Here is a 15,864-nt window from a genome sequence, read left to right as displayed (position 1 = left end):
GGGAAGCTCAACCTCGCGTTCGGTAACTCGCTGTGGCACATCGACTTTGGTTTTCTCCTCTTCCACGACCTTGTGAATGTCTTCACTGGCAGGAGATGCTCTCTGTGTGTCCTCCACCATGGGATCTGTCGCATGCATGGAATCTGGTGCACCACTCTCGATCTCTGGCACCGCCAACTTTTCTCCCTCCTCCAGGACCGCGACTGCAGCACTCTCCCTGGGCTCGACATTCTCCACCTGGTCATCCACAGCCACCTCGGCCGGCTCTATGCTCTCTTCGGCCTCGATTTCCTCGTGTGCGGGTAAGACGGCATCCACTGTGGCAGTTGGTACTTGAGCTACGAGTGGCTCGGCCAGTTCCACCTCCTGGGCAAGTTCCTCAGCAGCCTCAGGCACGGCCTCTGTCCCGGGAACGGCCTCAGCCACAGGCTGTGGCTCCTGGACGGCTTCCTTCGCCGACTCTTGGAGTTGTTCTACTGGAATGGGAAGCTCAACCTCGCGTTCGGAAACTTGCTGTGGCACATCGACTTTGGTTTGCTCGTCTTCCACGACCTCGTGAATGTCTTCACTGGCAGGAGATGCTCTCTGTGTGTCCTCCACCATGGGATCTGTCGCATGCATGGAATCCGGTGCACCACTCTCGATCTCTGGCACCGCCAAATTTTCTCCCTCCTCCAGGACCGCGACTGAAGCACTCTCCCTGGGCTCGACATTCTCCACCTGGTCATCCACAGCCCCCTCGGCCGGCTCTATGCTCTCTTCGGCCTCGATTTCCTCGTGTGCGGGTAAGACGGCATCCACTGTGGTGGTTGGTACTTGAGCTACGAGTGGCTCGGCCAGTTCCACCTCCTGGGCAAGTTCCTCAGCAGCCTCAGGCACGGCCTCTGGCCCGGGAACGGCCTCAGCCACAGGCTGTGGCTCCTGGACGGCTTCCTTCGCCGACTCTGGGAGTTCTTCTCTTGGAATGGGGAGCTCAACCTCGCGTTCGGAAACTTGCTGTGGCACATCGACTTTGGTTTGCTCCTCTTCCACGACCTCGTGAATGTCTTCACTGGAAGGAGATGCTCGCTGTGTGTCCTCCACCATGGGATCTGTCGCATGCATGGAATCCGGTGCACCACTCTCGATCTCTGGCACCGCAAACTTTTCTCCCTCCTCCAGGACCGCGACTGAAGCACTCTCCCTGGGCTCGACATTCTCCACTTGGTTATCCACAGCCCCCTCGGCCGGCTCTATGCTCTCTTCGGCCTCGATTTCCTTGTGTGCGGGTAAGACGGCATCCACTGTGGTGGTTGGTACTTGAGCTACGAGTGGCTCGGCCGTTTCCACCTCCAGGTCAGGTTCTTCAGCAGTCGCAGGCACGGCCTCTGGCCCGGGAACGACCTCAGCCACAGCCTCTGGCTCCTGGACGGTTTCGTTCGTCGTGTGTGGGAGTTCTTCTATTGGGACGGGCAGCTTCAGCTTTCGTTTGGAAAGTTGTTGTGGCTCCTCGACTTTGATTTCTTCATCTTCCACTTGCCTGGTAATGTGTTCACTAGCAGGAGCTGCTGCCTGTGTGTCCTCCATAACGGGATCTGCCACATGCATGGAATCCAGCAGAGCACTCTCGATCCCTGGCTCCATCAACTTTTCTCCCTCCTCCACGATCGCGTCTGGAGTACTCTCTCCGGCGTGACCATTCTCCACCTGGTCGTGCACAGCAGCTGGCTCTATGCCCCCTTCCTCCTTGATTTCGTCCTGTGTGGGCAAAACGTCATCCACTGCAGACGTTGCTGCTGGAGCTCCGACTGGCTCGGCCAGTTCCATTTTCTTAGCGGCCTCGTCAGCTTTCTCAGGCACGGCCTCAGGCTCGCCTGTCTTTTGGAAAGCCTCGTCCGCAGCCTGCTGGACATCTTCTTTGATCTCACGTTTGGAAACTTGTTGTGGCTCCTTGACTTTGATTTCCTCCTCTGGCACTTGCTCGTGAATGTCTTCTCTTGATGGGGCTGCTAGCAGTGTCTCCAGCACGGGTTCCGTTGCATGCATGTATTCTGGCACAGGACTCTCAATATCTGGCTCTGCCAACTTTTCTCCCTCCTTTACGATCGCATCTGGAACACTCTCCTTGTCGTCAGCATTCTCCTCCTTGTCTTCCACAGCCACGTCGGCCGTCTCAATGCTCTCTTCCTCCTTGATTTCGTTGTGTGCGGGAAATACATTCTCGACCGCAGGCATTGCTGCTGGAGCTGCAGGTGGCTCGGCCAGTTCCACCTCCTTTGCAGCCTCAGGAACTGCCTTAGGCACAGCATGTGGCTCCTTAACAGCCTTGCCTGTGGGCTGTGGGACTTTTTCTCCTGGGACGAGCAGCTGGTGCCCACGTTCAGAAACTTGCTCCTCGACATTGATTACCTCCTCTGCTACTTGTTTGGGAATGTCTAGACTGGCAGCTGCTGCCAGTGTGTCCTCTACCATGGGATCCATCGCCTGCGTGGAATCCGGCACGGCTCTCTCCGCCACTTTTTCTTCCTCCACGATCAGCTCTGGAGCACTCTCCTGGGTGTCAGAATGCTCCACCTGGTCGTCCACAGCCACCTTGGCCTTCTCAGGTTTGTCTTTTGCGGGCAAGACCTCGTCGGCCACGGGCATTGCTGCTAGAGCTGTTATTGGCTCAGCTTGTTCCACCTCCTTGGCATCCTTTGCATCCTCTAGTACAGCTTGTATCTGCTCCTTGACGTGCTGCTGTGCGTGCTGCGAGACTACTGGGACAGGCAGCTCGAGCTCACGTTCAGAAATCTGTAGCTCCCTGACTTTCTTCTCCTGTGCCACTCGCTGAGCAAAATCGTCACTGGCAGGAGCTGCTGTCTCCTTCACCACAGAATCTGTCGCGTGTGTGGAATCCAGCGGGGACCTCTTAATTTCTTGGTCTGCCACCTTTTCTCCCTCCTTCACAATCGCCTTGGGATCACTCTCCTCGGCCTCAGCATGCTCTACAGCCAACTTGGCTGCGTCATGGCTCTCTTTTTCCTTGTTTTCCGGGGTTGGAGGTATTGCTGCTGGAGGCTCGGGTATTGCCTCCCTTGCAGCCTTCTTTTTAACCACAGGCATGGCTTCTGAAGGCGTGGCTTGTTGTAACTCGACGGCCTTCGATGTTTCTTGTACGACTTTGGGAACGGGCAGGCCCTCCGAAACCATTTCGTCTCTTTCTTTTCTGTTGTCCTTTCCTTGGTTGGGATGCGCACTTCTCTTTATTTGGGGCGGTGTCACGTTTTCATGGTCCTCTGTTGTGGTACGTATGACGTGTTCGACTAGTCCTGCTAAGTATTCCAAAGGTACAGGGGCTTTTGGATCCAGGAAAACGTCACTTGCAGTCTGCTCCTCATTTCTTTGCACAGTCTCAGGATATATGTCCAATAGCACTTGCATTTCTGCTGGAGTCGCGACTTGTACGTTCTGTGCAGCTGCAATTGTCTGAGCACCGTAAAAATTGTCTGGTAGCTTGAGCTCATGCTCAGAAACGGCTGGCTTCTCTACGTTGTCTTCCAATTTCATTGTAAATTTGTCAGCGGGCTTTTCCTCCACGCACGAATCATCATTTTCCCGCTTCACTATCGCATATGGAGCTATCGCCCGGTGCTGCGCTTTGTCCGTAGGCACATCAAGATTTGATTTGGATGTGGCATCTGCCACTGTAGCTGATATTGGCGCTTCCTGTGGCACAGGTGCCTTTTCTTCCTTACGCAGAGCGGCAATTGCTTGTGGTTTCTCTTGTATCTCTCCTAAAGTTGTTACCGATGTGCCAATGCCGATCTGATCTATCTTAGCTTCCTGCTTTGGCGTATCATCTTCTCGTTTGTTCTGAGCTCCTTGTGGAGTTTTCTTGTCAAAATCCCTTGTAACATCCTTGATTGTAGCATTACCTGGTACTTCTTTCGCAATGTTTACTGGCTCCTCCTGTCCCGAATTTCTCTTCGTTCCAGCGCCAACTTGAGCAGCTTCACGCTTTTGAGCATGCTGTTTTTCCTCGCCAACTTTTGATGAATCAGACGGTCCACTGAAGCTCGACATGGAGTTATCACTTCCCGGCTCAGTTGCTGTCACATGCACTTCCGGTGTAGCTTTGACTTTTTTTGCTGTTGCTGCTTTAGAATGTGATGAACGTTTCTCCATCGCTGGGATCTCCCTGGCCTTCTGTTCTTTTATAATCTCCGGGGGGGCTGCCTGTTTTCCTACTCGGTTTTCTGATGATACATCAGATCCCGCTTGAGGCCTGATCGCGCCACCTGGTTTTCCTAGACTATCCACTGCTTTCCTATCCGGCCCAGCTTTTGTGGTCTCTGTATTTGCTGTTCTTGATGCCTGGTTCATCAAAGTTATATAAGCAGATCTCGAAAAAGATGTCACTCACCTTTTGTTTGTCGTCCGGTGTTTCAGTGGCTTTGGAGACAAGTTCCCAGTCCTCGAGAACAAAGCCACGACGAGAAACGCCGGCAGCTTTCTCTTCTTTGCGGTTTTGCATCGCAGGCTCTGTAACTCTTACTGGCGTCGGGGAAGCCTTGGCCTTAGGCGGAGACTTGGCTTTCGGTGAGGCCTTCTCTTGAACCGGAGGAGGCGGCTTGTTACCTTTGATACTAATGGGCTTACCTTTGGTGTCCGGGGCAGGCTTCATGGTCTCAACACTTTTGGTTTTTGATTCAGGAGCTAGCTTGGTTGTAGAAGCAGGCTTGGCATATTTCGAGTCGGATTTGTAAGGATCGGGCTTAGCACTTGGTGTTTGAGTCGAAACTAACTCGGGCTTCACGACGGTTTCTGGAGTTTTCGATGGTGTTCTGGTGGTTGTGTGAGAAAACGTTGTCTCGCTAGCTCTACTAGACGTCTCAAGGCTCTGGCTTCTACCGAAACTACCAGCGCTACTATTACTACTGCTAAGGACCTCGAGGTTAGACGACTTACCTGGAAACGAAGAACTCGAGCTCAACTTACTTGCGGATGGTGGCGCTTGGGCCACCACGTATGCGTAGGAATGGATCTTTTTCACTTCCTGGGGAGACGACGCTGGGGACGACGAGGATGGCTGCTTGTAAGAGGAGCCCATCTTTGGAGTTGGGTGCTCCTCGGGTGGGACGTTGCCTTGGGCGTCGAGCGTGGGGAAGTCCGGGAGTTCTTCTTGTGCATCGTGGAATCTGTCTGACACCGAGCCGGGGCCTCCTCGTTGGATATTTGAGCCTACAGCCGGGGCGGGAGGGGCAGGGATGGAGATTGGTGGCACCACCACCCCAACATTCTTGGGAGAATTGTTGTCCTGGAAGTATGTTTTATGAATCCACCAAATTGTCTTTTAAGGCTTGATCGTACCTGGACCCTGGTGCTACCACTCGAGCTTGGAATGGACTGGAGATACACAAGGAATGAGAGAAAGGAGAAGTTTTCCGAATGATCCATACCTGTGGCTTTGTGTTGGATTTGTTGTTGTTGTTGTTGTTGTCATTCGAGCTCGAAGCCCCCGAAGATTTCTGGACGGCATTGATCTTGGAGACCATTGCTTTTCCAACACGTTCTTTGCTAGAACACTTCCCCATGATGTTAAGAACAAAGCAAAATATACAACACAGCAAAATTGGGATTGGGACGAGCGAGTTTATGCACACTAGAATACTGGACTTGGATCGATTCGATCGAAATCGATCTCAGACTCACTATCAATCTCACGCAGGCGAAATGTTTTCTTTTTTCGATTTTCTTGGAAGCTTTATCCCTCTCGACGCGACTATGCACAAAATCGAAACGCAAAACCCCGGGGTCTGTCAAACAATCCCAGGAGGGAAAGAAAGATATATGCAAAAAGCAAAACTGGCGCGAGCGATGCCTCGAGGCAGCGCAATCGCGGATCAAAGAATTTCCAGCGGTGGATCAAGATAGACCTGGCTCCTAAAAAATGCAGAGCACAGACGATACACTCCACCACACAGACGGACCAAAACCAACAGGAAGAATGCACATAAACTCCCTTCGACCACTTCACAACTTTGACCAACGATCCAAAGCGAGAGCTACCGGATCTCTCTCGCCACCGAAGAACCTAATCGATTTCTTCCTCGCCTTTTCTCTCTCGCGAGCGCGCTCAATGGATCAATGAAAAAAACTGAGAGAAACCTCCAGCTCTCCTCAAGCAAGGCGTATATATATATCGTATCCAGTACAACGAATATTCCGTCACTGTATAGCGCATAATACTCATTTTCAGAAAAAAGAAAGGCCACTAGAATTCGTGTTGGAATTGCCACGAGGGCCCCATGTGAAGGCTCGCACCCAAAATGTCTGCTAACCTAATCCACCTCATCTCTACAAAAACCTCTAAAACCATGTGGAATCTTTGCATTTCCAGCCCATGGAATCGCAAACTATCACTTTAGAAACCATGAAATTATTTTCTAGTATGAAATCGCGCTTTTGATTTAAAGAAAAGGTTGATGGGCACAACTATATGCCCCAACTGGAAAGCGCCTGAGACGAAAGGAAACAGTCGACCCCGTCACACGTCAGCAATGCTGACAGGGAGGACCGTGTTGGTGGGGCCGCCGGCACCGCCCATGGGTCCACGGGACCAATCCCCAAGCTATTTTTTCGATATCTCTTCATACTATTGTCACACAGTCGGTGACAAGCAACAAAAAATAAAGGAGAGAATGGAAAGGGGGGAATCTTTGCTTTTGTACCAACTTGGGGGATGGAAAGAATGGATTGAGAGATTTTGCGAGATTGAAAAGAATTGTGATTTGGGAAGAATGGAAGGCAAGGGAATAATAATCGCTAACACACAAGGTTGTCATGAGCATTGCATTGCATGGCAGCACTCATTTTCACTCTATCAACATCCTACTTTTTTATTTGTATTGGCAGCCTTTCTGGCAATTTGCAAAGCGCCAGGGAGTTCCATCCAAACACACACTGAAGTTTCCCACGTTCCACGGACAGATAGAATCAAGAGCATAAGTGCGTTTAGGCTAGAATATGTGGAGCGATGTGTACATCTTCGCGGGATTTGTCACATTGGAATGAATTATTAAAGACCGGATGATGCTTGAAGGGTTTTCATTGAATCGATTGATTTGCGTTTGCCGCCCCCACAACACTGTTTGTGCGCATGCTTGCGTGTTTTGTTTAGATTGCTGTCTTCCAGTCCAATGCAAATCCCTGCCTTTCCTGACCGATGCAAGCTCAGCAATTCATACACAAGAATTCTGAAAACGGAATATATATATAAAACGACATGTGAGGGCAGTTACAAACAGTTGGAGATTGACAGTTGTGTAAATATCAAGAATGGTAAGATTTAGTTTCATTTTGTTACAACTTTTTTAATGCTTGTTACTTTCAGCTGGAGATCTCCTCACTTCTTAAACACCCCTCAATCAACACAACTGCATCTAGGAGTGCAAAGATTTATAACCCCACTCTATCCTTTGAATAGTCCAACCGGATTTTATGTGTGAATATTCGGATCTTATTTTGATGATAACCATGGTTTACGAAAAGGTAATCTTGGTTATATATAAAGACGAAGTAAAGATTGTTAGGGTACCATTCAATAATGAAGAGGATCTTGTGCCTGCCAGAAGAGGTTCTGGAAGCCATCTTTCTAAGGCTTCCTATTTCAGGCGTTATCAAGGTGAGGAGCGTATGCAAACATTGGAGGAAGCTCGTAAATTTACCAAGTTTCACGGAGCTCTTTTCTGACAGTGGCGTGATTTCATGGGATGCGATCATCATGGACTCTAGCACCACGGTTATGCATTGGGGAGGACATGAAATGTACTCCGCCACCTTTCGAGATAACCTAGTGATTGCCGCACACAACAAGCGATACTACATTGGAAATCCTTTTCTTGGTAGCTGGGAAGCAATCCCCGAGGTCCAGGACGAGATGGTGCAGTTTGATAGCGTTTGTATCAAAGGTCACGAGGGATACTACAAACTTGTGGCGTGGGGGTTTCATAACCGGGTCTGGACATTCTCCCGTGGGCAATCTTGCTGGGTGGAGGAAAAGGGTTTGCCTCGGAGCTTGGCATCAACCCCAGTGGTTTTCGACGACAAAGTGGTCTCGATCAACATCGATAAAGAGAGCTTGACGATCTATGATACCAAAACTTGTGAGTTCTTGTTTAGGGATTTATCTGCGATTGGGATGCGAGGGCAAGCCCATCTTCTAGTCTGGGAGAAGAAACTTTTTGTGGTGGCAACCGAGGATGAGGATCTCGAAGGAAAGATCAAAATTTGGGATATTACAAGAGACGAAATACGTTTGGAGGCTGAAAAGGTCATCGCGGACGAGGTATGTGTCTCATACATTCGGCAGCATTTCGATTTCAGGTCGAAGAAAAGCTACCTTTGCTTTCGTGCTTTTACCCCGGCCGAGTGTGAGGAAGATGGAGACACGAGCTCGCAAGAATTTTGTTACAATCTGGACGAGAAGGTGTGGGAGGATTGCAAAACACCCAAGGCTTTGTATGATCCCATAAATGTGAAACTTTGTGATCCCATAAATGTGAAGCATAGAAGATCAAATATGAAAGGGGAATATATTTTGTAGATCATTCACCAATAAAAGAATAGTAAGTCTACCCAGTGTTTTGCATGCCAGCCGCGATTCCCTTCATGGTGAGGATGAGCGAGTCGTGAATTCCAGCCGCCACCTCCGCCGTGGCTCTCGACGCCACCACCTCCGCCACCGGCAGCTCCAGAAAGATCCTCGAGCTCTGCTGCCTTAGCTTCTTGAGCGTGAAAGCCTGCTGTACGTTGAGCGGGGTTATGAATGGCTCGCGAAGGCTCAGCCGCTGCTTTAATATCGGATTCCCGGCCAAAAGCTCGCTGTGTCCCGCCACCTGCAAGCTCCTTTCCAGTCATCGGATCCAAATCCAAAAGCTCGAAAATGGATTCACGTACCTTGAGCAGCAGCTCCTTTGTCTCTTCGTACTTTTGCCTCAAGTGGTCTCCAAATGGCAGCAGCTCTTTGGCAACCAAAAGCTCGTCGTACAGCGCCGCGACACGGGGATCTCCCTTTGCAAACACCATCTCGATGAGGTCCACGGTTGCACGGAAGAAGGGCCACATCTTGTACATCTCCTGGAGCGCTTGCAAGTTCGTTGCACCGCGCTGGATCACTGCTTTGAAAGCCGCTCCAACTCCGAGCCACACTGGAAGGTGGAACCTGGTCTGCGTCCAGGCGAAGATCCATGGGATTGCCCGGAGGGACTCGACGCCTCCGCTGGGATTTCTCTTGGAAGGTCGGCTTCCTATGTTCATCCGTCCATACTCCAGCACTGGAGTTGCCTGCAAAACAGCTCCTTGCGTTGTAATCAAGCTGCAGAAAAAGCTTCTTTCTTACCGCTGTGAAATAGTCCATGAATTGTCTCTCCTTGAAAACAGTGGTTCGATACTCCGCCGTTGCAACCACGGCCATCTCGTCCATCAACGAGCGCCAGTGTTGCTCGGGTGTTCTCGGCGGACACATTCCATGTTCAAGCGTTGCCGCAGTAAGCCGTTGGAGCGTCCGGAAGCAAAAGCTGACTTCTCCAAACGACTGCTGGATGACTTCCCCTTGGATTGTCACGCGGAACGATCCATTGATTGTGTCCGAAGGCTGCGAAAGAACTGCCAGATGAGTCGGGCCGCCGCCTCTGCCGACACTGCCCCCACGTCCGTGAAACATGACAAGCTTCACACCGTGCTTCTTCGAAACCTCGACAAGCTTTTCCTGCGTCTGGAACAGTTGCCAAGCAGCACATAATCTCCCTGCGTCCTTTCCAGAGTCGGAGTAGCCGATCATCACCTCCTGCGTCCCATTGATGTGACTACGATACCAGTCGATCGAAAAGAGGCAATCCATGGCTGCTGGAGCTGCTTCTAAATCCGCGAGCTTCTCAAAGAGCGGCACCACCCGCAGTGGCTTGCTCACCCGGCACTCTCGTTGCAGAAGCTCGACTGTGAGAACATCGGACGGAGCTGTAGCCATGGAGATAACGTAGGCTCCAAAGCAGTCGGCTGGCAACTCGGATATAACGTAGAATGTGCCTAGCACGTCCTGGACCTCTTCAGTCATCGGAAGATCAGCACCAAAGAGTGGTCTCTTGCTGCGGAGCTCCGTGAGCAGCCATTCTTGCCTCTTCGTTTCTGGCCAGCTTCTGTAGCTTCCCAGGCCGAGATGATTCGTGATGGCGTCCATAACATCTGTGTGCCTCTCGGACTCCTGGCGAATGTCTAATCTCACGAGTCCCAGCCCAAAGCTCGAGACTTGACGCATGAAGTCCAGCAGGCTTCCATCAGCGATTGGCTTGTCGCCTGTAGAGCAGAGAGAGCGATAACAGACCTCCAGAGGCTGCAGTATCTGTGCTGCTTCAAGCAAAGAATCGTCCAGTATCACAATCAGTACGTCGACATACGTAGGTAATCTAGTATATACCTGTTCGGTCGAGGTGAAAGTTTCATCTGGGCCAATGTCGGACTTCCCGTTTCCAAGGAGCTGCCGTGTTCGTTCTCGCGTCTGATAAAGGCGGTCACGGAAATCGCCGAGCAGTACTCGATATGGTTCCGTGGGTGGAATTTGCTTCCAAAACTCTGCCAGCAGACATGGCAATGATAGTCGGATTCCTCAAAGATAAGCACGTTGACACTGCAAACCTATATAGTGTTTCACATCGATTTTCTCTCCAGCAAGCAACTGAGAGGCTCTAGTGCGCACCTCGTCATTGCAACGACACATTGATAGCTACAGAGAGGCCAAAAAAACTCTTCTTAGAAAGTTTTATGCATGACGACTTTGCAGAGTTCCTACCTCAAACATCAGATCCTCGATCTGTGAAAAGTATAGATTTGCTGCCATAAGCCTCGCCAGCAGACATACGTCTCGCGTAACCTCGGGTGTTACACGAGGATTTCCTAAAGAAAAAGAAAGGCTCAGCAATCGTTAAAGCAGCAAGAGCATACCATCTCTGTCGCCTCCCATCCATGAGGAGAACTGTATGAGAGGAACGTTGTACGGAAGGCGTTCCTTGAGACCGATGTTTCTTAGCGCAGTATCCACCCGACGAAGAAACTTGGGAAGGCCGTTCCAGATTGTCTCGTGAAAGTAGCTCATCCCGGCACGCATCTCGTCCTGCGGGGTTGGTGGCGCACGTCTTATTTCATCAGTTCGAAAAGCAGCTTGAATCTGCGAGAATGGAGCCAGCATTGGTTTATCTACAAACGAGACAAAAAAACACTTACCTCTCGCTGGAGAGCCTCGTCTATTTCTTGCCTATCGTCGGGAGATAAGTCGTCCTTGTGCAGCTGGGACAAACAGTTACGAATGCTGCAAGCTAGACACAAACAAGTCAGTGCTCACGTCTAACGATCTTTTCTTACCGAGCAAGAGGAGAAGTTCGTCAAGTTTGTGATCTTTTCTTACCGAGCATGCTTTTGAAGGAGCGAGCGTCGAATGGATTGAGTTGGATGAGCAGTCAGTACTAAATCCACAGTCTGGCGCTTCAAAGCCTGGAAGATCTCGTCCGGAGTTTTCCCCACGTCGCTCATCAGCCGCCGAAAAGTCTCCTCCAAGTTTGACTCCGTCGCGGCACTGTTCTCATCGCCAATGTCGCCAGATCTCCTCACAGCGCTCGCCTTGCGGCAAGAGAACTGGACCTCCTCCGCGAGGTTTCCCAGGTTGAGCATGTGAGAGAAGGAACTCGCCACAATGCTGGAATCCCCGGGGCCAAGGCCGTCGAGCACTGTTGCGAGCTCACCCAATTTCTTGGTGTTGCCACTGTTCTGGTACTCCACCGAGAGCTGGTAGCAGCGCTCGACCTTGAAACAAAGATCGATCGATCAAACAGGGCAAAATAAACGTCGATCGATCACTTACAGCTTCTTTGATCCCCTGGCCGTGGAGATCCTCGAGCATCCGGAGGAAGTGATCGAGAAGAACGCTGTCAAACTCGATCAAGCGCTTGTCCTCCGGGGCAGTGACGGGGACGAGCATCCGCATTACTGTGCTCCTCCTCTCCCTCTCCCTCTCCCTCTCCGCCATTCTTGCTTCCCTGCCCTAGAATACCTAAACGAATTTCCATTGACAAAGAAGCATAATTCCATAGATTCGCAATTAGCGTAAGCTTCCTCGTCCAATGGAGGTATAGCTCAGTGGTAGAGCAATTGGCTGCAGTCCAATGGGTCACTAGTTCAATCCTGGTTGCCTCCTTTTCTAGAAAATAATTTTAAAAAACCTTAATAAATTTAAAATAATCTAGTCTTTAGTATTTTATAGTTATTTTTGCATGAATTTGAAAGTGCTGGATGCCAAAAAGCCAAAATCTAAGCGTGCCCGCGCTGGAGCCTCACATTGGCTAGCCATTTTAACAACAAGCTTTTGCGAATGTCGAGGGCCACCCAAGGAGCTCCAATCCAACCAATTGTCGGTGACCTTGACAAGAATCTCCCCAGGCCAACGTAAGGCAATGAATGCCCAGTAATGGCATTTGCAGTTCCTGAGATGTGTAGAAAGATGTGATCTTTCGTGGAAGATTGGAAGCTGATTGGCCCCAGAGCACTGTTTTGGGCTTCACAGCCGCGTAGGCTCCACGGCAGAGTGTAGAAGAATCCGGTGCGCACACTTTGGAGCAGCGCAGCGAGCACTCACTGCCACCAAATCGATCCGGCACCGCCGCAGAGCACTCAAAGTTTATGTAAGAGGAGAGAGAGATCACTGCTAGCAGTGGAACCAAATATTATACTATAGATATTTCAAGTAAAAGTATATGAAAACCAGAAATCAAGGCTGATTCAGGAGGTTTGATTGCCAGGAGCTATAATTTGGGCCATATAATCACGACGGTGTCAAAAGACCCACAGTGCAAGGCATAAGGTCTTCCGGACAAAAAAGGAGAGAAGGGTTTGTTTGTTGATCCAAAGTTCATGGTGATCATCCCTTTTGGCGCTTGGTTTTCCTCTCTTTCTCTCAACCATTGAGGGCAATTATAGAATTTCGGATTTTGAGAATGACAATGATCAAAATTCGCTCCAAAGAGAACCAAAGCGGGCATCACACTCATGGCTAAATGCCCCCCCCCTCCCCCAAACACTTAAGCTAAATGCCCACCTTTATAGAAAAGAAAGCACCCCAATGCGGCCTAGGGATACCCTTTGGCGACGACGATCTAGCAAGAGAAGCTCTCTTAACTTCTATAACTCCCGATTTCCTCATTCATCCATGTGGATTCTCCTCGCGAATACTTTATAAGATGATGACAACAACAAGAAATAATGGCAATGCTAACTACATAGACACAATACTTCACATATGATTCTCTGGAATCTACATTCTTGCGCGCAATTGCTTTACAAAAAGTAGGGCAACACGCCCCGCGACAGTATTGGCCTACCATTTTAAAAGATTCGGTGGCGCGCCGGGGCCGACGGTGCAGATGGCACCTCCCCGGCATCGCACGGCCCGCATGTGTTTGCGGCGGGGCGTACGGCGGGGTGGCGGCGGTGTCGCATTCCGTGCCCTAAATGCGAATAAGTAAATGTGTATTGAAAGATTTAAAGGCTTGTATATAAGCTATACAATGGCAACCACACACACACAAGGGCTTCTTTGTCAGGATTTTCGATGCTTTCTCGGCGTGTCCTTTGGTCCTCTCTTACATTGTCTCGCCTCCTTTTCTTTACTCCAATCGAGCGTGATCGTCCCAATCGATCGATCGAGTGATTGATTGATTGATCGAGCAAAAAAAAAAAAGAGAGAGAGAAGGGAGAGCTTTCTCTTTTTTTTCGTTCGTGAGGGCGATGGAGGATCCAGCAAAGGCGTGGCAAAAGGTCGCTGGGGATGAGGAGAAAGGAGGAGGGCAAGAGAAGCTCTCCGAGGTCGGCCATGGCGGCGAGGAAGAACACTTAGACGAGGCCACGCTCAAGATGATCGTGGAGGAGCACTTGCATGAGTGCCCATCCCTCGCCCAGGCAAGATTTCTCCCACATTTCTTCCTCCTCCTCTCGCATTTCTTCTCGATCGCCCATCGCCCATTTCTCTCGCTCTCCACGATCGAAGCCCAAGACTGATCGCTCGATTCTTTTGGTTCCTCCATGGCCAGATTCTCGAGGAGCTGCGCGAATTGGGTCGAATTGCGGTGCCCATCACCGCCATGAACTGCGTCGTCTACCTCCGGGCCATGGTCTCGGTGCTCTGCCTGGGCCGACTGGGCGGCCGCGAGCTCGCCGGCGGCGCGCTCTCCATCGGCTTCACCAACATCACCGGCTACTCGGTTCTCTTCGGCCTGGCATCCGGCATGGACCCGATTTGCGCCCAAGCTTTCGGATCCAAGAACTGGAAGCTCATCGGCCTCTCACTCCGGCGGACTATCCTCGTGCTCCTCACTGCCTGCGTCCCAATCTCCCTCCTCTGGATCAATCTCCATCGAATTCTTCTCTTCCTCGCCCAGGATCCAAGCATCACCGCGGTCGCGAGCACCTACTGCCTCTTCTCCCTGCCCGATCTCCTCGCCAACAGCATCCTCCAGCCGCTGCGCGTCTACCTTCGATCGCAGGGCATCACCACGCCGATGATGTGGTGCTCCGCCGTGGCGGTGGCGCTCCACGTCCCGCTCAGCCTCGCGCTCGCGTTTGGGCTCCGGCTGGGCGTCCCGGGCGTCGCCATGGCCGCCGTCTTCACGAACTTCTTCATGATCGCGCTCCTCCTGCTCTACCTCCGGATCTCGGGCGTCTACCGCCGGACTTGGGGCGATGGCTGGTCGATCGACTGCCTCCGCGAGTGGCGCCCGCTGCTCGCGCTCGCGCTGCCCAGCTGCTTCGCGATCTGCCTCGAGTGGTGGTGGTATGAGATCATGACGCTGCTCGCGGGCTACCTCCCGAATCCCGAGGTCGCGGTGGCCACCACCGCGATCTTGATCCAGACCACCTCGCTGATGTACACGATCCCGCTCGCGCTGAGCGCCAGCGTCTCCACCAGGGTCGGGAACGAGCTGGGCGCGCGGCGGCCGGACCGGGCGCGCCGCGCGGCATACGTCGCGCTGGGGTGCGCGTTGGTGGTGGCCACCGCCGGGCTGACGTGGACTACCGCGCTGCGCCACCAGTGGGGCCGCGTCTTCACCCGCGACGCCAGCGTGCTGGCGCTCACCGCCGCCGTCATGCCGCTCATCGGGCTGTGCGAGCTGGGCAACTGCCCCCAGACGACGGCGTGCGGTGTGCTGCGCGGTACCGCGCGGCCCGCCATTGGCGCGCGGATCAACCTCGGCTCCTTCTACTTCCTCGGGACGCCCGTCGCGGTGGCGCTGGCCTTCTGGTTTAAGGTCGGCTTTGGCGGACTGTGGTACGGGCTGCTGGCGGCGCAGGCGGCGTGCGCGTTCTCGATCCTGCTCGTCGTGTGGCGTACGGACTGGGCGGTGGAGGCGGAGCGGGCGCGGCGGCTGACGGGTACGGAGCTGGAGCTGAAGGGCGGCGCGAAGGGCGGTGACAACGGCGGCGCCGCCGCCACTAGTACGGACGAAGAGCACGGGCTTCTTCTCAAGCCTGTCACCTCCCAAGAAGCTGGAGTTTGACATGAGCGAGAGGAGAGGTCTCCGCAGAGAAGAGAATTTTGGCCAGTCGCTACGGTGTCTCTTGGTTGTTTTTAATTTGCCGGAGTAAACTTGGAGCACGAAAGTTGACCTGTGATGGTTGTCTAGCGCCGTACAGTAGTGTCAGCGCGATGTTGCCGGTGGGGTGGCACGCAGTGGAGCGGGCAGTAGATTTTGTTATGTTTGGAGTGCCCCCATTGTTCGCAGCACGATATATCCAGCCACACCGCATAAAATTTTTTGGATTTCCAGCAAATCACATTTGTTCTTCCCTTTTGGCAGAAGAGGT

General features: G+C 52.0%; 3 protein-coding genes and 1 non-coding gene across 5 annotated transcripts; 2 read left to right on the top strand and 2 right to left on the bottom strand.

The window, feature by feature from the left end:
• Nucleotides 1-723: 723 nt before the first annotated feature.
• LOC9635867 (titin) lies at nucleotides 724-6,115 on the bottom strand (the record flags this gene model as incomplete). Its single annotated transcript, XM_024684774.1, has 4 exons — nucleotides 5,421-6,115; nucleotides 5,332-5,367; nucleotides 4,385-5,278; nucleotides 724-4,335 (listed from the first exon to the last, which is right to left on the bottom strand). Coding segments are annotated over exons 1-4 (4,677 nt in total), but the record flags the coding sequence as incomplete, so codon positions are not given.
• A 2,397-nt stretch (nucleotides 6,116-8,512) lies between these two features.
• On the bottom strand, nucleotides 8,513-12,013 carry LOC9635866 (phosphoenolpyruvate carboxylase). Of its 2 annotated transcripts, XM_002979618.2 has the most exons (10): nucleotides 11,873-12,013; nucleotides 11,420-11,814; nucleotides 11,239-11,323; nucleotides 10,960-11,182; nucleotides 10,808-10,911; nucleotides 10,654-10,741; nucleotides 10,436-10,590; nucleotides 9,362-10,360; nucleotides 8,920-9,306; nucleotides 8,513-8,858 (listed from the first exon to the last, which is right to left on the bottom strand). In XM_002979618.2, the coding sequence occupies exons 1-10, from the start codon at nucleotides 11,993-11,995 to the stop codon at nucleotides 8,595-8,597; spliced, it is 2,823 nt and encodes a 940-aa protein (XP_002979664.1). In that variant the 5' UTR covers nucleotides 11,996-12,013; the 3' UTR covers nucleotides 8,513-8,594. The 2 variants fall into 2 exon arrangements, with proteins under 2 accessions (XP_002979664.1, XP_024540544.1); XM_024684776.1 differs by lacking the exon at nucleotides 11,873-12,013 and having other exon boundaries at nucleotides 11,239-11,330; nucleotides 11,420-11,442.
• A 120-nt stretch (nucleotides 12,014-12,133) lies between these two features.
• Nucleotides 12,134-12,205, top strand: TRNAC-GCA. Its single transcript has one exon. It is a non-coding gene; the product is annotated as a tRNA-Cys (tRNA).
• A 1,550-nt stretch (nucleotides 12,206-13,755) lies between these two features.
• LOC9635191 (protein DETOXIFICATION 54) lies at nucleotides 13,756-15,672 on the top strand. The gene is made up of 2 exons (XM_002979732.2): nucleotides 13,756-13,962; nucleotides 14,094-15,672. The coding sequence occupies exons 1-2, from the start codon at nucleotides 13,792-13,794 to the stop codon at nucleotides 15,555-15,557; spliced, it is 1,635 nt and encodes a 544-aa protein (XP_002979778.2). The 5' UTR covers nucleotides 13,756-13,791; the 3' UTR covers nucleotides 15,558-15,672.
• Nucleotides 15,673-15,864: the final 192 nt, after the last annotated feature.

This window comes from Selaginella moellendorffii, unplaced genomic scaffold (assembly GCF_000143415.4).
Source record: "Selaginella moellendorffii unplaced genomic scaffold, v1.0 SELMOscaffold_42, whole genome shotgun sequence".
NCBI classification, from domain to species: domain Eukaryota; kingdom Viridiplantae; phylum Streptophyta; class Lycopodiopsida; order Selaginellales; family Selaginellaceae; genus Selaginella; species Selaginella moellendorffii.
The sequence above is the reverse complement of the archived record's forward strand: the minus strand, read 5'-3'. Positions and strand labels throughout refer to the sequence as shown.